The 23,642-nt window shown below is 44.2% G+C and overlaps 1 protein-coding gene across 1 annotated transcript in view; it reads right to left on the minus strand.

Annotated features, from left to right (window-relative positions):
• Nucleotides 1-23,642, minus strand: part of LOC138300223 (pancreatic triacylglycerol lipase-like) — a 212,048-nt gene that overhangs the window by 153,322 nt on the left and 35,084 nt on the right. Inside the window, exon 3 of the mRNA XM_069239267.1 lies at nt 17,166-17,320. Within this exon, the coding sequence (XP_069095368.1) occupies nt 17,166-17,320 (155 nt within the window). The remainder of the gene's footprint in view (nt 1-17,165; nt 17,321-23,642) is intronic.

Below are 23,642 nucleotides of genomic sequence, written 5' to 3' on the forward strand. Positions count from 1 at the left end.
ATGTGGCTAGATTGAAAGATCAGCACTTTCCAGATCACATTCCTCCCACTCCCAAAAAAGACTTGCCCACAAAGAAATGTAGAGTATGTGCACGGAGATTAATCCGGAGGAAGAGCCGGATGTACTGCCCCGAATGCCCTTCAAAGCCTGGGCTGTGTTTGCCCAGCTGTTTTAGAAGTTACCACACACGGAAAAACTTCTGGGAAATACCATGAGCGTAAGCTGTCTGTTTTATATTTTCATATGTTTCACAGTTGGCATCTCTGTCATGTATTTAGTTAGAGCTTTTGTGTTTGTAGTTTTTTGCTTATTTTATAGTTAGTTAGTGGTTTCTTTGTTGTTTATAAACAAAAAAAAGTGATGGCGGTGTGCGTGAGGTGGGGCTTGGCTGGCGGTGTGCGTGGGGTGGCGCTTGGCTGGCGGTGTGCGTGGGGTGGCGCTTGGCTGGCGGAGTGCTTGGGGTGGGGCTTGGCTGGCGGTATGCCTTGGGTGGCGCTTGGCTGGCGGTGTGCGTGGGGTGGCGCTTGGCTGGCGGTGTGCGTGGGGTGGGGCTTGGCTGGCGGTGTGCGTGGGGTGGTGCTTGGTTGGCGGTGTGCTTGGGGTGGTGCTTGGCTGGCCGTGTGCGTGGGTGGGGCTTGGCTGGCAGTGTGGGTGGGGTGGGGATTGGCTGGCGGTGTGCGTGGGGTGGGGCTTGGCTGGCAGTGTGCGTGGGGTGGGGCTTGGCTGGCGGTGTGGGGGGGGGGTGGCGCTTGGCTGGCGGTGCCAGCCAAACGCCAGTCCACACTCCCATCAGCTGGTGTGATTCTTATATCAGGCATGTGGGCGTATGTAAGTGATGGGCCCTTGAGTGCCGCGGTCTGTCGATGTGAGTGTTGTAATGTGCTGGGCCCGTGGCTGGCGGTGTGAATGGTCTTGTGCGTGTCATGTATGAAAGGTGTGTGAATGGACTGTAAAGCGGTTGGTGCCTTGTCGCGACTTTACAGCTCACGAGCTGTGAGTCATTGGTTCCGTTTTTTGCCTTTCAGTTATTAACAGTGCATTTCATTTTTGTGAAATCTCTTGTTAATGAAATTTGATCCACTGAACTATCACTCACCCTCGTGCCAAATCCAACCAGTATGTGTGGTAAAAATAACAAAACCTGCTCCGCTGTAATCAGGCGTCGCAGCACATCTGTGACACGCTAGGTGCCTCGGGTGGGACCCCGATGATGAAGCATGCCACCAACTTGGTTGGTTGGTGAGGGGTCTTTTTCACATAACCTAAGTGCATTTCTTTTCACAATTTTAGAGTTTGGCACATCACGGATGTATGTGGACACATCAAAATGATATATTACAAAACTACCTGTGTTTGGGGGGGGGGGACCTATGTGTTTGGTCCTGGGTGCGGCCTTCATCTAGGGAAACCTACCAAACCCAGACATTTTTTTAAACTAGACACCCCAAGGAGTCCAGGGAGGTGTGGCTTGCGTGGATCCCCCAACATTTTCTTACCCAGACTCCTCTGTAAACCTCAAAATTTGCTGAAAAAAGCATATTTTCCTGACTTTTCTTAGTAGGATCACCGCTCCAGCACAAAATTCCTACTCCCCAATGTTCCCCTCAGTCTCCCAAGTAAAATGACACCTCACTTATGTGGGTCCCCAAAGCAGAGTCAGTCTAAAGATGTATAAAAGAATATGTCCTTATAAACTCGCTGTGCTATCCCCTCTATCTCTACAAGTTTTGGGCCTTATTCTGTTGCAGGCACCTGGCCCACCCACACAAGTGAGATATCATTTTTACCGGAAGACTTGGGGAACGCTGGGTGGAAGGAAATTTGTGGCTCCTCTCAGATTCCAGAACTTTCTGTCACCGAAATGTGAGGAAAACGTGTTTCTTTAGCCACATTTTGAGGTTTACAAAGGATTCTGGGTAACAGAACCTAGTCAGAGCCCCACAAGACACCCCTTCTTAGATTCCCCTAGGTCTCTAGTTTTTAAAAATGCACAGGTTTGGTAGGTTTCCCTAGGTGCGGGCTGAGCCAGAGGCCAAAATCCACAGGTAGGCACTGTTTTCTATGAAAAAATGTGATGTGTCCACGTTGTGTTTTGGGCCATTTCCTGTCACAGGTGCTAGGCCTACCCACACAAGTGACATATCATTTTTATCGGGAGACTTGGGGGAACGCTGGGTGGAAGGAAATTTGTGACTCCTCTCAGATTCCAGAACTTTCTGTCACCATAATGTGAGGAAAATTTGTTTTTTTAGCCAAATTTTGAGGTTTGCAAAGGATTCTGGTTAACAGAACCTGGTCAGAGCCCCACAAGTCTCCCCATCTTGGATTCCCCTAGGTCTCTAGTTTTAAAAAATGCACAGGTTTGGTAGGTTTCCCTAGGTGCCGGCTGAGCTAGAGGCCAAAATCTACAGGTAGGCACTTTGCAAAAAACAGCTCTGTTTTCTGTGAAAAAATGGGATGTGTCCACGTTGTGTTTTGGGGCATTTCCTGTCGCAGGCGCTAGGCCTACCCACACAAGTGAGGTATCATTTTTATCGGGAGACTTGGGGAAACGCTCGGTGGAAGGAAATTTGTGGCTCCTCTCAGATTCCAGAACTTTCTGTCACCATAATGTGAGGAAAATGTGTTTTTTAGCCAAATTTTGAGGTTTGCAAAGGATTCTGGGTAACAGAACCTGGTCAGAGCCCCACAAGTCACCCCATCTTGGATTCCCCTAGGTCTCTAGTTTAAAAAAATGCACAGGTTTGGTAGGTTTCCCTAGGTGCCGGCTGAGCTAGAGGCCAAAATCTACAGGTAGGCACTTTGCAAAAAACAGCTCTGTTTTCTGTGAACAAATGGGATGTGTCCACTTTGTGTTTTGGGACATTTCCTGTCGCGGGCGCTATGCCTACCCACACAAGTGAGGTATCATTTTTATCGGGAGACTTGGGGGAGCGCTGGGTGGAAGGAAATTTGTGGGTCCTCTCTGATTCCAGGACTTTCTGTCACCATAATGTGAGGAAAATGTGTTTTTTTTAGCCACATTTTGAGGTTTGCAAAGGATTCTGGGTAACAGAACCTGGTCAGAGGCCCACAAGTCACCCCATCTTGGATTCCCCTAGATCTCTAGTTTTCAAAAATGCACAGGTTTGGTAGGTTTCACTAGGTGCCGGCTGAGCTAGAGGCCAAAATCTACAGGTAGGCACTTTGAAAAAACAGCTCTGTTTTCTGTGAAAAAATGGGATGTGTCCACGTTGTGTTTTGGGGCATATCCTGTCGCGGGCGCTAGGCCTACCCACACAAGTGAGGTACCATTTTTATCGGGAGACTTGGGGGAACGCTGGGTGGAAGGAAATTTGTGGCTCCTCTCGGATTCCAGAACTTTCTGTCACCATAATGTGAGGAAAATGTGTTTTTTTAGCCAACTTTTGAGGTTTGCAAAGGATTCTGGGTAACAGAACCTGGTCAGAGCCCCACAAGTCACCCCATCTTGGATTCCCCTAGGTCTCTAGTTTTCAAAAATGCACAGGTTTGGTAGGTTTCCCTAGGTGCCGGCTGAGCTAGAGGCCAAAATCTACAGGTAGGCACTTTGCAAAAAACAGCTCTGTTTTCTGCAAAAAAATGGGATGTGTCCACGTTGTGTTTTGGGGCATATCCTGTCGCGGGTGCTAGGCCTACCCACACAAGTGAGGTACAATTTTTATCTGGAGACTTGGGGGAACGCTGGGTGGAAGGAAATTTGTGGCTCCTCTCAGATTCCAGAACTTTCTGTCACCATAATGTGAGGAAAATGTGTTTTTTTTGCCGAATTTTGAGGTTTGCAAAGGGCTCTGGGTAACAGAATCTGTTCAGAGCCCCACAAGTCACCCCATCTTGGATTCCCCTAGGTCTCTAGTTTTCAAAAATGCACAGGTTTGGTAGGTTTCCCTAGGTGCCGGCTGAGCTAGAGGCCAAAATCTACAGGTAGGCACTTTGCAAAAAACAGCTCTGTTTTCTGTGAAAAAATGGGATGTGTCCACGTTGTGTTTTGGGACATTTCCTGTCGCGGGCGCTGGGCCTACCCACACAAGTGAGGTATCATTTTTATCGGGAGACTTGGGGGAGCGCTGGATGGAAGGACATTTGTGGCTCCTCTCTGATTCCAGGACTTTCTGTCACCAAAATTTGAGGAAAATGTTTTTTTTTTGCCAAAGTTTGAGGTTTGCAAAGGATTCTGGGTAACAGAACCTGGTCAGAGCCCCACAGGTCACCTCATCTTGGATTCCCCTGGGTTTCTAGTTTTCAAAAATGCACAGGTTTGGTAGATTTCCTTAGGTGCCGGCTGAGCTAGAGGCCAAAATCTACAGGTAGGCACTTTGCAAAAAACACCTCTGTTTTCTTTCAAAAAATGTGATGTGTCCACGTTGCGTTTTGGGGCGTTTCCTGTCGCGGGCGCTAGGCCTACCCACACAAGTGAGGTATCATTTTTATCGGGAGACTTGGGGGAACATAGATTAGCAAAACAAGTGTTATTGCCCCTTGTCTTTCTCAAATTTTTTTCCTTCCAAATATAAGAGAGTGTGTAAAAAAGACATCTATTTGAGAAATGCCTTGTAATTCACATGCTAGTATGGTCACCCCGAAATTCATAGATATGCAAATAACCACTGCTCCTCAACACCTTATCTTGTGCCCTTTTTGGAAATACAAAGGTTTTCTTGATAGCTATTTTTCACTCTTTATATTTCAGCAAATGAATTGCTGTATACCCGGTATAGAATGAAAACGCACTGCAGGGTGCAGCTCATTTATTGGCTCTGGGTACCTAGGGTTCTTGATGAACCTACAAGCCCTATATATCCCCGCAACCATAGGAGTCCAACAGACGTAACGGTATATTGCTTTCGAAAATCTTACATTGAAGGAAAAAGTTACAGAGTAAAACGTAGAGAAAAATTTATGTTTTTTTCACCTCAATTTCAATATTTTTCTTTTTCAGTTGTTATTTTCTGTAGGAAACCCTTGTAGGATCTACACAAATGACCCCTTGCTGAATTCAGAATTTTGTCTTCTGTTCAGAAATGGTTAGGTTTCTGGGATCCAGCATTGGTTTCACACCCATTTCTGTCACTGACTGGAAGGAAGCTGAAAGCACAAAAAATTGTGAAAATGGGGTATGTCCCAGTAAAATGCCAAATTTGTTTTGAAAAATTGGGTTTTCTGATTCAAGTCTGCCTGTTCCTGAAAGCTGGGAAGCTGGTGAGTTTAGCATCGCAAACCCTTTGTTGATGCCATTGTCAGGGAAAGAACCACAAGCCTTCTTCTGCAGCCACTTTTTCCCATTTAAAAAAAAACAACGAATTTTTCACTGTATTTTGGCTAATTTCTTGGCCTCCTTCAGGGAAACCCACAAAGTCTGGGTACCTCTAGAATCCCTAGGATGTTGGAAAAAAAGGACGCAAATTTGGCTTGGCTAGCTTATGTGGACAAAAAGTTATGAGGGCCTAAGCGCGAACTGCCCCAAATAGCCAAAAAAAGGCCTGGCACAGGAGGGGGAAAAGGCCTGGCAGCAACGGGGTTAAGCTAGGCAGAAACATGGCACGCTGTAGTAAGGGCTACTCCTCAAAGCCAAGAAAGTGTGCACCCAGAATATCCTCCTGCTCTCAGTACTCCTGTATTGTCTATGAGACAGGAACCATCAACAAAGATAATTTGCTCATTTTCTTCCAATCGGGTGTCTCTGATATCAGTTCTCGGTTTTGTGCACCGATAAGGTACTTCAGGACAATCATGCTCAATGTCTTCCAACTTTTCAATTTCAATATTTTCATTCGGAAGTAAGGTTGCCGGGTTAAGCACTGTACATTTTTTCAATGACACATTTGGTGACCCTAAGATGCTCGTCTCATAGCGAGTAAATCTAGCAGCAGTCAAATACTGGGTCTTGGTTTGTGTATGAAATCTTCAATAGATTGAGGGACCATTATCTTTAAAGGATATACCATCACAATGCCTTCACACTGTGTGAGGCTCTGTCTAACTGCTGCAACTGCACGCAGACAGCCTGGTAAAGCTGCTGCAACTGGGTCCAGAGTAGCTGAAAAATATGCTACTGGGAGGTTTACACCTCCATGGACCTGCGTCAAGACAGAAAAAAGAACATGCATACTGCTCATGACAAAACAATATGAAGGTCTTTGTGTAGTCAGGCATGCCTAAAGCCTGAGCTTTACACAGACTCTCTCTCAATTCAGAAAACGCTTTCATACAAGAGTGGTCTAACACTAGGGGATCAGTGACCTCCTATTTGGTCAGCTTCTGCAATGGTTTGGAAATGACTGAAAAATTAGGAATCCATTGGCGACAGTAGCCTACCATCCCTAAAAACATCCTGACATCTCTCTGGGTGGCTGGGGAACTCATCTGCAATATGGCTGTGACCCTTTCTCTGGATATTTTCCTTGTTCCCTTCTCAATCTGGTCATCCAAGTATTTCACTTCTTTCTTACAGTATTGTAATTTAAGTAGAGACACTTTATGACCATTCTTTCCCAAATGATTCAGTAAGGCAATCGTGTCATACTTGCACTCTTCCCTCATTTTGGATGCAGTCAGCTAGTCATCAATGTACTGTACCAATGTCGACTGGAAAGGCAATTCCAATGATTCCAGATTCTTTTTCAAGATCTGATTGAATATGGAAGGTGACTCTGAAAACCCTTGAGGAATTCTGCACCAACAATAAACTCGGTCCAAAAATTTGAAACAAAAGAGAAAGTGGCTATCCTCATGGAGAGGCACTGAAAAGAAGGCTTGTGACAAGTCTATGACAGTGCACCATTCAGCATCACATGGAATCTGAAAGATTATCACAGCTGGATTTGGCACCATGGGGCAACATTTGATCACAATGTCATTTATTTTTCTTCCCACAGGGCTTTTTCAATCCCGTTATCGGTGAATTACATGGGCTGCTCAACACCTCTTTCAAGACCCCTTAGTTCACAAATTCTGCAATTATGTGAGCAACCTTCGTAAGGATATCCTGTGGCATGTAATACTGGGGAATCTGGGGAAAAATTGTGTTTGGTTTACAGGAACTTTAACTGGCTCAGCTCCCTTTATCAGGCCAATTACTTTCCCTGTCAGATCCCACACCTTTTCTTTAACTGTTCCCTATAAATCAGGAGGAAGCTCCTTCACTGTGAATACTAGAAATAAAGCAATCGGGGGTACTCTTCATTTATTGTCTCACACTCTGTCTCTGGAGCTGGGCCGTCTTCATCATCACTATTTGTCTGTATCTCGATACCGTCATTTGAACAAGTAATCGAGCACCTGGTTTTACACAGCAAGTCTCTTTCCAGTAGGGATACTGGACTTGAGTCACAGACTACTAACTTGTGCAATCCTTGAAAGTTGTCAATTTTAACCTGAACTGATTCTTTAATTGGATTGGTCAAATACTGATTTGCTACTCCTACAATCTGGACTGTCTTTCCTGAAAGGGGCAAATTTAGAACTTCTGCAGTTCTTACTGTAGAGCGTGTAGGTCCTGTGTCAACCAAGAATGAAACTCTGTGACCCATTACCTTTCCCTTTACATATGGGCCTTTCTGATCTACTTCTAAGGAAGCTGCAGGCACATTCCTTTTCATCTGAACTCTCGCTCACCCAATCATCGTTTATTCCATTCTCACTGTGTAACGGGAATTGGTGTACAGTGTTATTACTTTGATTAAACTTCTGACCTGTGACCTGTTGAGGAAGCATCATCTGCTGATGTTCCACTGGAGCTTGAGGTATTTAAATTTGCTGTCTAGGTACTATTGGAACCTGCTGTTGTATTGGCTGCAACTGGGTCATTTGTACATGTGGCATTTGCACCTGCTGCATGGCTTGACAATTTTCCATTTGAGTCAATTTATGAAAATTTGGATTATGACCTCTCATTCTCAGTCCTCTCATGTTTTGGAACAAATTGATGTCTCTTGTTTGCTGAACAACACCTTCCTGTACCATCATCGGACATTCCTGCTTCCAATGTCCTACCACTCCGCAAGCGTGACAAGGCAACAATCTCTTCATTCCCTGTACATCATTCAGAATCACCACAGTACCCAAGTCGGGACCACAGCTTCCATTACCAATTCCTCCGCGACCTCTACATCTCATCTGATTTTGAAATACCACATTTCCGTACTGCTGCTGTGGAAAATTTCCCCTGCATCCCTGTTTGTGCTGCTTTAATCTGCATCACCATCGCCTTTTCTTTCAGCTTTCACTGCTTCAACTCAATCTCATCACTACAGTACTTTGCATACTGCAATACCTCATCAATCAGCTTTGCTTGCCAGCCAATCAAAAGACTCTTAATCATCTGACTAATTTCAGGTCTCAATCCTTCCACAACACCACAACATCTGAACACAAAATGAATCATGTCCTTTGGCTCAATTGTCTCTGCACCACTGTAATGCTTAAATGCCTGCAACAATCTCTCATAATACGCATGTATTGACTCCTTTGTTTCCTGAGCTGTCCTGTCTATTCTCTGCCAGTCAATATTTTTGGGCAAAGTTCTCGCCTTCAAGAATTCTATCACTTTGTAATACTATTTCATTACCTCAGGAGATGGCACACCTGTAGCCTGATCTCTCTCTGGTTCTTTTGTCGGCCAATCTATACTCCTCTTGTACTCCATCCACAAATAAGCTGGAACTACTATCTTTAATAGAGTGTTAAAGTCCTTCCACTGGCATTTTGAAAGGTTCACAAACCTGTCTGTCTGCTGATACCATTCTACTGGCTTCTCTCTCAGCCTAGGATAGTCATTTGTAAAGGACAGAATGTCACCTCTGCTCCAAGGGACATGGATAAAATTCCCTCCTGGAATCTCTCTTATTGGTAAACCTTTCACCGGATCCTTATCCTGCTGCACAATTGCAGGATCTCTTTTACTTTTATCAATTTTCTTTACCCACCTGCCATCCCACTTGTCTAATGCTCCCCATGTTTGGGCACTTTGGAGTAACTCCCTAAGGTGTGCCTTCATTCCTGTAGATCTCATGTGTTCAAAGTCTTTTGTGTCAAAATGTAACCTGTAACCCCTTTTCAAATGTTTTTTTTTTGTGCTATTTCTATGCTGTACTTCTCTGCCAGGTGTGCTCATCTTTGATATACATTGCTCAATTCCCTCGTAATTTTTGGGCACAGATACCCCAATTCTGCTTCTGTGTAGGATCCTAGTTTGTTCACGCACATAATTCCTTCAATGAGCTCACCCGCTTCCATTCCTAGTCTTGTATAGTTCAAGTACTCCTCTCCCTTAGGAGCACTCTGCAGGGTATTCAGCTTGTCTAACCATTCAGTCAACTGCTGGGCAGTCAACCCTTGCAACAAAATGTTGTTGGCCTGGACATGTGGCATTGGTTGCACAACTACCTCTGGAGTCTGCGGTGTCAGTAATTTCGGGCTCTGACTAACGTTCAACCCTATTACAGTATCCAGAGTAGTTCCGAATGGGCTAAGGTCTAGCAATGATCTTGATCCGTCAAAGGTCTGTCCCACAGGAGAGACTACTTGAGTATTCTCATTGAGTCCTCCCCTCATTGAATTCTGACTCAGGACTCCCTGTCCATTTGCACTGTTATTCTCTTGTGCAAACAAAGGTACAGTTGGACCAATGGTGACAGGTACAGATACAGCATCTGGGCTTGGTCTGACACTCAGGTTCTGTGGGTGCATAATTCCCGTATTCTGGCTCATCAGTATGGACTTATCTGACTGTGTCATTATTATCGGAGTGTACTTTGACATTGCTTGTGACTGCACTTGAGGCAGTAAAAGTGGAGTTGGCTCTGTTTGAACCAATGTCGGTTTTGAGAAAACCTGTCCTGTTGGTACTATTAAGTTTGTAGTTGTTTCCACAATAGGTATATCAGGGTAAATTCTCATGACATTCGACTGGGGCACCTGGGTTTGTGCTACTGGAGTAGTAAGTACATTAAGACTGCTCTGCATTGGGTTCTGTGTCATGCTAAAACTAATCTGTACTGGACTCGTTGTCACATTAACCTGTGTCGGAGCTGAAGGATTTACACTAGTGCTCGGACCACTCTCTTGTGCTGCACATGGTGGGGGACGATTTCTCAATAACTGCAAAATAAATTCATCGTCGTCTCACCCTTCCTCAAGTGTAAAAGATCCTCTAGATTCTTTTGATCTTAGCTCCCTACTCTCGGAAGGGCTTCTGTTTGTCTTTCTGGTAGCCTTTCTTCCTTCTCTCTCACTATCCTGTGTAATTGCTGGAAACAACTTAATCCCCTGTAAAGTCTCGGTTTTCCAAAATCTCTGATTACTGTCTCATCTAGCCTCCGCTGGTGTTTTCTCTGCCTTTCTCATCCTCCTCTCAAATTTCTGTTGCTTTTGCTGTTTGGCTACTAATTCCCAGATCGCTAATGCCTCGAACTGTGCCTGTCTCGGAGGGGGTTTCAGATCATACAACACCCTCCTCAGATTCTCTAAATTCCTCAAATTAAATGTTCCGTGGGCAGGAAACGCTAAGCTCCCATCTTTCTCTGTCACTTTGCACCATTGGTTCAGCCAAAGACAGGGCGCAGCTCACTTTTCTTCGATTGCAATGTAAGCTAGGGTACCTTCTGGTGGTGCAATATCCCCTATACTAGTTGTAATGTACATATCTCCCCTTAAAGCACTCTTTAAAGTTTTGAAAAATTTCATTTTTGCAACCTTTATTTTATTCTAAATCAAATCAGAAAGTGACTTTTAATCCCAAAATTCTCTTCACCCACCTTCTCAACCAATTGCGCTTCACGGTTTTCTGCCAATCAGTGCGACACCCTTCTCACTAACCAACCTATCCCAGCGCGGCTCCAATGATGTCACACTCACACGTACTGCTGTTGACAAAGTCTTGTGGCTCGTCCTCCCAAACTCAGATTCACACTAAACTAATGCAATTTATTGTGAGCACTAAACAAAATCAAAACCCGATGTGTCCGTTTACTACAGGTAAGGTAAAACAATCGCTTCAGAAACTTTACGGATTTTTCACTGACGGCATTCTGCTCTAACAGCTACTCCTTTATTCTCAGTTTCCCTGATTCGTTAACAAAATTTGACCCTCAAATTTCACTCTCAACTGATCAGTTGGTCTGTCCTGGTGCACATAGGAATCGCCAGATTTCAGTCTACATTTCTTTCACTCACATTTACTCACACGCTGACTTGTCGATCACGCCTGATCGACCTATTAAACCAGACAAATTACAACAAAAACAAAGTGTCTCATACACTTTTTCAATATACTCCGGAGTCTTAGACCACGCAGAGTCCGTATACCAACAACCATGTAGACAATGTTTGAGTACAAAGCACCACACACATGTGAAGTTCAACGACTTCCCTACTCTCACACTTCGGAGTACGCACATTCCTTCTACAACTTCATTTGGAGTACTCAAACTCCCTAAACCCTCACAAACATCACAATTCACCTGCAATTTGCATAAGCTGTGCAAGCGCAAAACCTACTTCATTCACACTTTCACTAGAACATAGAGAACATCCTCAAACAATCATTGGCAAGCTCCAAGGTTCTGGGAAAGTCATTTTAAGTACTTAGGGGCACATTTTCTTTCCACTTTGTATCATCAAATCTGAAAAATCCAAATGTTCACCAAATTCACCATATCCGCAAATTACTCTGCTTTTTGTAGGAGACTAGCCCTTATTCTACTACCCTCTCAGGGGACACCTGTTATTTCTCACTCACTATCTCTGGGACAAGTACTCTGCCACCTATTTCTGGACTGTATGATGGGCTCTTAAGGAAACAAATCATGTACTGGGCCTTTATGATGGGCTCTTAAGGAGACAAACCATGTACCAGGCTTTATGATAGGCTCTTAAGGAGACAAACCATGTACCGGGCTTTTATGATGGCCTCTTAAGGAGACGACCCATCAATCTCTGCTTCCATCTCTGTTAGTGCGTCGGACCTTATTAAGTGAACTTACAAGGGAACGCAAATAGCCCGATGGACCTTTTGACTGTGCTTTGAGTAGTTCCCACCATGTAACCGGCAACTCAATAGCAATAACAATCAATGACATCAACAATCAATAGGACTCAATAATTTCAACAACCCATGACCTTGCGGCCATGAATAACCACACCTTTATGTAAAAGTTAGAATGTTTATTTCCCTATGTTAACAATGCTAAATTTGCGTAACTTAGTCTCTAAATCAAATGATAAGCATACAGAAACAATAATGGCTGACCAAAGCGCCAAAAGAATCGCAATCTAATGAAAGCATGAGCCACAATATATTCTAAGGTTACAGTACAAATCAATAGCAAGAATAACTGTGCAAACGAAATAACATACATTTAGATTCAACAAAGAAACAACATCAGCTGTTATTACATGGAGCGAGCATAATAAGTGAGAACCGTAACTAACATCAGATAAGAATAGCATGTTTGGGCTTCATGCAAAACAATTTAGTCAACACAAATTTGGAAAACATCTAGCTATGGCTCTATCAAAAGTAGCGGTTGGTACCTAGAAACAAAAGCAAATAGACATAACAATCAGTAACATCGTCTTATACCTATCCTCAATATGGTTCAGCAAGCTGTGACAGTCTTCTTCAATAGGACATCAGTTCGGTCAGTAAGGCATCAGGATTCAGCATCAACGTTCAGAAAAAGCAAAGGGGGTCATTCTAACTCTGGCGGGCGGCGGAGGCCGCCCGCCAGAGTTCCCCCCTCCAGAATACCGCACCGCGGTCAGAAGACCGCTGCGGTTATTCTGGGTTTCCCACTGGGCTGGCGGGCGACCGCCAAAAGGCCGCCCGCCAGCCCAGTGGGAAACACCCTTCCCACGAGGAAGCCGGCTCCGAATGGAGCCGGCGGAGTGGGAAGGTGCGACGGGTGCAGTTGCACCCGTCGCGAATTTCAGTGTCTGCAAAGCAGACACTGAAATTCTTTGTGGGGCCCTCTTACGGGGGCCCCACGACACCCCATACCGCCATCCTGTTCCTGGCGGGCGAACCGCCAGGAACAGGATGGCGGTATGGGGTGTCTGAATCCCCATGGCGGCGCAGCAAGCTGCGCCGCCCTGGAGGATTTATCTGGGCAGCGGAAAACCGGCGGGAAACCGCCGGTTTTCCTCTTCTGACCGCGGCCAAACCGTCGCGGTCAGAATGCCCTGTGGGGCACCGCCAGCCTGTTGGCGGTGCTCCCGCCGACCCTGACCGCCGGGGGGTCAGAATTACCCCCAAAGTCTTTTCAAGCAATAAAGTTAAGCAAGTCTCTTCTCGGGACGGTCAAGAAAATAATGGCGGTGTGGCAAATGGAAAAATGGTGTCCTCCTCTCAGTGCAGTCCGGCTCAGTTAGATTTCCTAAAACTACTTCCCATATCCTAATTGGTCAAAAAATTGCATGTTTGCATTTAGTCCAATTAAAATAAAACACCAAATCTAAAAGTTTACTACTCCACGGCTCACATGTCGATGATTGGCTCCTCTTCTCCTGTTCCCATAGTTTGCCTTGTCAGGTGTCAATATTGTTCAGGCTTAAACTACAGTCAGTGCATCCATTGTCTTCTCCTGGGAAAGTCAGTCTTACACACATTACAATATACAAAGTATCCTTAGCTAGTACATCATCTTCTAGCAAGCAGTTCTCATGAGAAAGACTTTCAGCTATGAGCACTTGGTCAGCACAGTGGAAAATCACAATTTAATTCTCTAAGCAGCCATTTTATAAGTTGATTAAGAAATGCAGCTTGACATGAAGCCATGCAACTAGGCCCAAGACCTCGCTAAGTTAAGTCCTATGAATAATAAGCTAGTACATAATACATAACCCTTAATATAACATATTACTACATTAATAAAACATAAGCTGAACATTTCATATTAATAAGCTATTAATAATACACTAAGTGAACAATGGCGGCAACTCAGGTGGGCGCAACTTCAAATGCGTGTATTTTCTATGCAAATTCAACACTCAGAATACAGAACACATGAATATTCATTAGTAAAATTCAGTGTTAACAGTACAGTAGTGAGGGAATCTGAGGAGGAGCAGACTAAGGGATAAGTATGCTGTTATGCTTCTGCATCAGGGGCATCGCCTCTCTACTCTCTACTTGCATACTACTCCCTGCTTTAACAGTTACTGCTTGGGGTGGGGATCTTGATGGGCCTCTTCCGTCTGCAGATCGGCAGACAAAGGCTCATAATAACTTGGGAGGGTGAGTGAGTGGAAGGATGGGTGGATGGATGGATGGATGAAATGGTGGATGGATAGATGCATGGACGAATGAGTGAAAGGATGGGTGTTAGAATGCAAGAATGAAACAGAGAGGGTGTATGAGTGAAAGGGAGAATGCATGGATGGATGAATGGATGGTTGGATTTATGGATGGATGGCGAGGTGAAAGGGTGAATGGATGGAGGAGTGTAACGATGGATGGATGGATGATGAGAGAAAGGATGGATGGATGGAAGAATGAGTGAAAGGATAGGTGGATGAGCGGAAGTGTAAAAGGATGGGTGAGTGGGTGAATGGATGGAGTGAAAAAATGGATGGATGGATGAAAGGATGGATGAGTGAAAGGATGTTTGTATAGACGGATGAGTAAAACAATGGATGGATGAATGAAAGGCAGGGTAGATGGATGTCTGGATGAAAGGATGGATGGATAGATGGATGAGTGAAGGGGTGAACTGATGGATGGATGAATAGATGGATAGATGATGAGTGAGTGAAAGGATGGATAGGACAAAGGGTGGATGGATGGGTGTAAGGAGGGGAGGCTGAGTGAAATGGTGGATAGCTAGATGAGCCAAAGTAAGGATGATGGATGGATGGAGTGAAAAAATGAATAGACGGACCAAAGGGGTGCATGGATGAGTGAAAGGATGGATGGATGACTGAAAAGATGGATGAATGGGTGGATGAAAGATGGGTGGATAAGTTGAAGAACGGATGATTGAATGGATGGATAGGTTTGATGGCTAGATGTCCCTGGACCAGTGTTGGCTGTCCTTTATGGGCTCCGCAACTACATTACACCCTCCTTGTTTTGTGGTCCATTTTGCATTGTATCAAGAGTGAATATTCACTCTTGGTATAATAAACATAAAACGCAGGCCCGATCTGGGTCCAGCAACAAACTGAAGCAGCTAGTGACATTGTTTGATTGCTGACACAAGTGCATGAATGTGCCTGCGCCAACTATCAGAGATGCTTTTCATCGCTGGTGAAATTCCAACACTGTGAACACGTTTGTGTCACTATGTGTGTGATTTAAATGAGAGAGAGTCAGTGAAGGTGTAAGTGAGCATGAGTAAGAATGAGTGAGAATAAAGACGAGTATGTGTGAGAATGAATGTGAGTGAGTGAGGGAGAATGTCAGTGAATGTAAATGAGTGTTACTGTGTGTGAGACACAATAAGACTAAGTAATTCAGAATGAGTGGGACTGAGTGAGACAGAGTAGGTCAGAGTAAGACTGCATGAATTAGTGAGACAAAGCGAGACTCAGTGAGTCAAAGTGAGATAGTAAACTAATGGTGAGTCAAAGTGAGACTTTAAACTAAGGGGGTTATTTACAAGAGACCCATGCCACCAGTGTCACTTTTTTAGATGCTCCAGTGGCGCAAGCCTCTGAATCATATCTATGAGTTGACGCAAAGCCACCCTGCATGGCTTTGCATTAAGGTAAGGCAGCACAAAATGCTGCATTGCTTTACTCTATGTCAAAGAGGCGTTCCGTGGGCGTTGCAGTGAGTGTTCCCACGCAACACCCATGGATTTTGATGCTGCTCCAGATTTACAAAGTCACATAAATCTGGCCAAAACACCAAAACCTTATGCCTCCCCAGAGCAGGCATAAAGAGGATAAATGTTTTTATTTCACCTCTTTTATTCCTTTTACCATGTGTGCTTCATTCTGCAGCATTCTGCATTGAACCTCAATTAACTCTAATACTCTAATAAATCTAATACTAAAATTCTGCAAGCTATCCTCCATTGTTGTGCACAGGTAGTACTCGCATGTAAACACACATATAAGACTTACTGAGTGTGTTTTGTGTAGATAAGGACCCCCAACATATGACTATGCCCAGGGCCCTATAAATCTTTAAAATGGCTCTGAGCCTTCTTTCAATGATCTCCACCACTTTTTCTGTTTCTTTTCCTTGCATGTGCATGAGGTGCACAGCATGGTGTCTCATGACTAACATAAGTCAGCCTTTCCACATTCTGGTGAGCCAAACCACATAGACAGACCCCCATGCTATCCCAAAACAAACTTTTTTGAAAAATCATCTGATTCAGGAAAGTGATTAAATAATGGATAACAATGACATATCACCACAGATGAAAAAGAAAACAAAATAGAATAAAGTGACTGAATTTCCAAACATCTTGCCACAAATACAGGTGTGTTTCACTCCATTGAATGTATAGTTGCCACCAACATCCAGATTGCCACTGTCTGCACCATACGTTAAGTGCCAGTTGACTCAACTACAAGATTTAGCAGTTAGTGAGGCACCTGTGGAAGATTCCAAAATCCCGGGATGGGGGCACGAATGTTTACCTGGCACAGACATCACTTGTACAAGCATAAAGTGTGAGTGAATGTAATTCTCATCAGTATGACCGGTGGAAGAGAAGGAGGAAAACTGGAGACATCTGCAGTGGACCCCCTTCTTTTGCCCAAGTTTCTGGCCACAAGTTATCACTAAATGTGGATTTATTGCAACAATGGCAGGGACACTCACTTAGAAATATGTAGGAGGTTTTTTCTCCAAAGGCAGGTAAGATAATCATTTACATCAGTATTTAATTCAAATAGCGAGTGTGGCCTCTGTTACCGGTAGGTAGAAAAATCTCACTGTACAAATAGATGTTGGTGGCATTTATAGGTTGAGAGGAAGAAAGGGACAGTGGTCTCTGTTATAGGGCAGTAGGAAAGACTAGTGTTGATTTGGAGGTTAGTAGGTAGTGCTTTTTGTCGGTAAATCGGGTAGTCTCTTTTATGGAGAGATACACCTATTTAAAAAAAGAACAGGAAGGGCCCCCAAATATGACTCAAGGAAGAGTTGATGTTGATGATTAACTTATGAAATATAAGGAGTTGATTAAGTATCTTACCTGAAAGTTGTTTGGGTTTTCTCTGGTGTACAGAAGAAAACGTGTATTGATCTTTTCTGGCGACCAGGGTAACTTTGAGATTGGCCTTTCCACCGTCCCAGACCAGGGGATGTCATCGCTAAAGCATCCAAGTCGGTCATAGCAGATTTCTTTTGCTGTGGAGCAAGTTCAATACACAATTGTTGACATTTTGGATCTCCAAGGTGAGAATACCATGCCTCCTTCACGGTTTAAAAATGTGTTTTTGATTGTTGCCAGTGGTACTTCAATGAATAACATATTGTCAGTGCTTAATTTGTGAAGAAATAAGTGCCGGTGCCGAAGCCTCTGCTCAGAAACCTGCAGCGGTCCTATTAAACGGCACGCCAAATACTAAGGCTGCGTAGCTTTGAATCCACCTCATGCCTCTCTAATTCACCATCAGACACTCCCTGCCCTTTTATCTCACTCCTGAGTTCTCCCTTTGTGACGGTTTTCTCGTCTTTATCTTCTTCCTTTTTCTCCCTTTGTTTTCCTTCTTTTGGTTTCAGTCAATGTCTGGTGGGGGGAAATAAGTGCCGGTCCCCAAAAATGAGTTCTGTTGGACCCTACGGCAACCACCAGCTCATATTAAGCACTGCATATTGTATAACAAATTAAGTATAGTTGGCGTGTTTGGGTTTTGCCAAATTCAAACAATGCTACTCTAAATCCAGTTACATAGTGCAGTCAATATACATTATAATCTTTTTAATATAATATTTGGTATATTTAGGTAAAAAATACAACAACAAATCAACAGGTGTAAAAGAATAAGATCACTAAATGCATCAGAACAATTCATTTGCGATCAACACATCTAATATGGATGTAGTTGTGCTTAATTTAAAACGTGTCTCATTACAATTTGTAGTTCCCACACCTTCTTCGTGTCACTGCATCGGAACAAAACATACCAAATCGTTTGGGCTCTGTCTCACCAATTCTGCAGAACTAATCATGTCTGCATATTTTTATTGAGGTTTCGTGTATTGTTTACACACCATGCTAAGGCCAAGTCAAAGTCGTAGAAATATATATTCTTTCTGGTTTTAATACATGTTAAAGAAGATTCGATTCAATTACCTGAAATAATCATACCTGATATATACTTTTTCTGCTTCGGAATACTGACAAGATTGAAGAGGATCCTCCCTTATGCATTTTCTAATTCATAATAAAAATGTAGGAGACGTTGAGTAGCGCTGGTGTTGAGACCGTTCCAAAATAATTTCAAACTCCCAGTTAAGTCTCCAAGTTTTAATGCGAACAGCAGGTATCACCACCAATGAATTAGATGGCTCCACTTTTCTAACTCTCCTTGCACACTGTTTGATGCAGGAACACCTCACTCCAAAATGGAAGACTCTGACATAAGTGTCCTAAATAACCTCGCCAAACCCAACTCACAACACTTGGCTTCGCTCGAGTCGTTGTGAAGCCACTGGCATTTACCTATGGCACACAGTTTATCACACCATAATCCGGCCATCGTTCTGTTCGGTTGAATTTTTAGTTTTGGTGTACAAATACTGCCACCTTACACAGCACTAAGTTAAATTTTCGCGTTATATATCAATCAGATCTGGGCATAGATCGAACTCTGTGCTTCTTATTACTTTGTCACAGACAGTCAATACACTGTGTGGACCAGTGCTTAATTTGTAAATAAAGAGATGCCGGTGCTCAAAGCCCTCCTCTTAAACACGCGGCTGCTGCAATTAAAGGTGTGCACACATAATACTGAGGCGGCATAATCCTGGTGCCATCTCGGGCCTCTTTAATCCATATAAAGCCACTCCCTGCCCCTTCACCCCACTCTTGCAGCTTTCTACTTTCTCCCTTTGTAACGCTTTTTCGTTTTTCTCTTCATCCTCTTTCCCACGCGTGTCTTTTTCTCGGAGCAAATGCTTGAGGCAGAAGAATAAGCCCCGGCCCTCAACAATAAGTGCCGGTGCTCAGCACCGAAAACAACAACCACAAATTAAGCACTGGTGTGTACTCCAAAGTATGGGCCAAGACAAGGTAATTTCAAAACTAAAGCACAATTCCTGAACATATTCATTACTGCAACGATTTGGACATGCGATTAAAACAAGCTTTATTTCCCTACACATAGCAAAGACCACTTTCTCGATATTTGATAGGCTGATTTTGGCACTTAGGGTGACACTTACAGAATGGCGGTTGGAGTGCACCAGCCCCAGGGCCGGCTCTAGCGCTGGTGGCGACAATCTTAGCGCCCCCGACCTCCTCCTCGGATTCCCTCGCTAACACCCAGTAAAAATGCCGCTCATCTCTCCATGTCCCCTCCCTCACATATATTTCATTTGTTGCAAAGGCTGGTTTTACTAATCCAGCTATCCAAATAAAATGCAGATCTGTTCTTTGCCGCAGGTATATTAACCCTCTGCCACAGGTATATTGACTACTTTATAGTGAGTCAAAACTGCCAATAGACAAACCTCCGATCTCTGACTCTAGCAGAAACATTCATCACAAGAGTCATCTTGACATTTGTATTGCTGCCTGAAAGCTCGACACACAAGGAACTCCGCAGCAAGTGTTTTTAAATCGCAATGCTCAAAACAGCGCCCCCTCCTGGTCAGTGCCCAATGCGGCCACACCGGTGGCACTGCCCTAAAGCCGACCCTGGCCAGCCCACCTGGTCAGTCAAATCTAAGGCCTTCGTTTGTCTGCCAGAGTGCCATCCACGCATGTTTGCTTCACCCACTCGGCAAAGGTTTTTGTTTGTTAATAAGAAACTCTCAAAACAGTAATTAAGAGTGGCCTTGGCACACTCTGCAGAGCATCTCTAAAATGGTCTGTGTGGTAATGTGAAACCAGTTTCTGCAACGGTTTCTATGTATTCTGTTGGTATGTTCTTCCCTTGTTTCCCCTTCCTTTTCTCTGGTGTTAAGCTCCATATAGAATGTTAAGGATTGAATGTGGGACCAGTGATGGGGCAGTTGCTGGGGATTAACCCGTTGGGAAGGTGTGACTGGAGTTTCTTCCTCTCAATTGAAAGGAAATCTTAACTCTAGTTTTCCCGGAAACTATACAGCTATCAAGGAAAAGTGAGTCCACATACTTTATAGCAATTTCACATTAGCGATGACTACAAGTTCTCCTCATGTATCAGAAGAAACTTCATCACTTTCCAGATTAATTTCAATATTTTGAATTTCATTGAAATAACTCCCTTCCTCGTTAGGTACTGTGATTTAATTTTCTCTCATATTACCTTTTGGCATACTGTAGCTACTGGAAAGTGATTGTGGATTCTTATTTTTCTTTTAGCTTTCCTCACCAATACTTCCTATATACTAAGCTATTTTCTGAGCCAAGATATTTCCTTTGCCTAGTTTTTATGGCTTCTGCATATGTTTTTAGGTCGAGCGGGCAAGCGCTTTCACCTGTTGTAAGTATTGTGGGCTTTTAACCACACCCACTGCACGCCCATCGCTTTCACTCGTTCCTGGGTTGCCTTTAAAAAAATACTTTGTAATCATTGGTAAATGTTTTACGTTTGTCCATCCTGGCGCGGTTTTGTTACTGCCTTGCAGACTGCCCATATTACATGGATAATTGCACGATTGCCGGTGCGTTTGACTGCGAGCGAAATCCTTTTTATTTTTGTGTCTCTCCTTTGCGCTCATGCTGGCCATGGTGCTTTTAATCGGTTCCCTTATGTCAACTGTTTTACTTTTCATTTTCAATTTAAGTGGCAGGAAAAGTCCAGTTAGGAATTTACAACTTATTTTTACCATATTGCTTACTTCAGGGTAAAGGCAGATTCCAGTAACACAAAAGACTCACAGTGCACCCATGCTACATAACCTCTCTACTTAATGGATTATATTTCAATACGGTTCACTTTTTCATTTGTCAAAGATCTGACTCTGCATATTGTTTGTTTTGATTCTCCTCTGCTAGGCCTTTGCTCCATTTGCTGTACTGTGGTCAGTCTATTTCTACATTCTTTTTACTTGGTGCTATGAGTTATTGACTAAGATGACGTCTGAGCTTTCTACCTCATGGTATACCGCAAATTGAGTCATGTGTCGACTGCATCTTTGGCTTCTGTGTTGTAGCCTTCTTCCATGCCGTTGACCTCTGACCCAAAGCTGCAACCAGAAAATTATAATTACCAATTGAAAAAAGCTCTTGACCAGATTGCTCTGCCAAGAACCTTTGTCCAAAACGATCTAAACTAGTTACAGGTTGGATTAATGCTGATTTATTCAAGAACTGTCAACCTCTTCATTAATTTGAACATCTTTTGCACTGTGATTTTCCACTTGCAACAAAACCTACACAACACGTGTTTAGTTAGAACTGTAAACCCTTCATTAAATCAGCTTATTTTACTCAGAAGAGCTTTTCTGCTCCTAATATCTCAGCTGCTTTTTGCCACTATTGAAGAGCTAAAAGACTCTCCATTATTAACTAATCTAACCAGCCCTGTCTTTGGGCCTCATCAATTTGCCAATTTGTGCAATCAATTCGCTGATGAAAAGATTGTTATGATTAAATCTAGGCTTGAGGAGCAGAAAATTAATCTCACGCTTGCACAATGTGATATTCTTTTTCCACTCAAACCATTGGAGGTTCTCACTCACTTATTTAAGGATTTCTTGTCTTTGGTGAAGAATAGCAATCCTTGGGGGTCATTTACTGATATTCTTCTAGCTCGAAAGCATAAAAACCTGCTTTTAGTTACACACGCTCTGGACGGATCCATGTTGAATACCTCATTATCTTCAGGCACTATTCCTGGGGATTTTATAAGATAGCTCATCTCATGTCTTTCTTGAAAAAAATGTTGGATCCAGTCAACTGTGGCATTCTGTATATAGAACCTGGTATATAGAACCTGCTTACGGAACCTAGCAACTGTCACTAAGAGATCCTAGTGATGGTAACCAAGGGATCTGACAGTTGGGGAGGAAGCAGAGAGAGAGAAGGCTTGTGTTGGATGGGGTGTTTGATTGGACCTTTAACTTAAATAAATGACGAAGGATTCCATCGTAAATGGTGTCAACCCTCATCATTTCATCAACTTATTTAAGTATTAACTGATTACACAATGTCTGTATATTAATGACCTTTTGCAGCGGATTTAGGCTGTCAGTTGTATTAGCTGCCCCAGCTGCACTAAGGGGGTGATTCTGACCCCGGCGGTCTTAGACCGCCGGGGCCAGGGTCGGCGGGAGCACCGCCGACAGGCCGGCGGTGCCCCGCAGGGCATTCTGACCGTGGCGGTAAAGCCGCGGTCAGACCGGCAACACTGGCGGTCTCCCGCCAGTGTACCGCTGCCCTGTTGAATCCTCCAAGGCGGCGCAGCTAGCTGCGCCGCCGAGGGGATTCCGACCCCCCCTACCGCCATCCAGTTCCCGGCGGTCCGCCCGCCGGGAACCGGATGGCGGTAGGGGGGGTCGCGGGGCCCCTGGGGGCCCCTGCAGTGCCCATGCCACTGGCATGGGCACTGCAGGGGCCCCCGTAAGAGGGCCCCTACAAGTATTTCACTGTCTGCTTGGCAGACAGTGAAATACGCGACGGGTGCAAATGCACCCGTCGCACCTTCCCACTCCGCCGGCTCGATTACGAGCCGGCATCCTCGTGGGAAGGTCGTTTTCCCCTGGGCTGGCGGGCGGCCTTTTGGCGGCCACCCGCCAGCCCAGGGGAAAACTTGAAATACCCGCCGCGGTCTTTTGACCGCGGCGCGGTATTTTGGAGGGCGGAATTCTGGCGGGCGGCCTCCGCCGCCCGCCAGAATCAGAATCACCCCCTAAGTGTGTGTGCTGACAACAATGTCCCAGTTGCTTAGGATTTGCTGGGCCTCTGTGAAGCCTTTGAAACTGTGGACCACAATGTGCTGTTACATTATTTGAAAGGTCCTTGGTGTCAGGGATATTGCACTTACCTGTCTCAAAGATTTCTTGCTGAATAGAATTCAACAAATGTTGATGTGTCCCTTTTAGGCGGATTGCACAAGCAATTTGACCTGTTGTAACTATTTTAACCACGCCCACCTCACGCCCATCACTTTCACTTGTTCACGGGCTTGCCTTTCAAAAATCCTTTGCTATCATTGGTAAATGCTTTCTGTTTGTCTCTCCTTGGGGACAGGGCCGGCTTTAAGGAGGTGTGACTGCACGGGTACCGACCTGGATTGGGGGGCACTGACCTCAAGGGGGGGCTGTGTTTACAATGACTTACGAAACATGCGACGTTCCTTTTGCATCCAGCCTCAAGGACACAATTTAAATGTCAAGATACCTCTTGTGTAGACAAAGAGATGGGAGCTTTGTCTAGCGGCAGTATTGACTCACTATAAAGTAGCATAGGGGATTAATGTGCCTGCTGCAAAGAAGAGAACTATATTTTATGTGGATAGTGAGTGGATCAGTAAAGCCGGCCTTTATAGACACTTTTAAAACAAATTAATGTATCTGA

The sequence above is a fragment of the Pleurodeles waltl genome, chromosome 6 (genome assembly GCF_031143425.1).
Source record: "Pleurodeles waltl isolate 20211129_DDA chromosome 6, aPleWal1.hap1.20221129, whole genome shotgun sequence".
NCBI lineage: Eukaryota > Metazoa > Chordata > Amphibia > Caudata > Salamandridae > Pleurodeles > Pleurodeles waltl.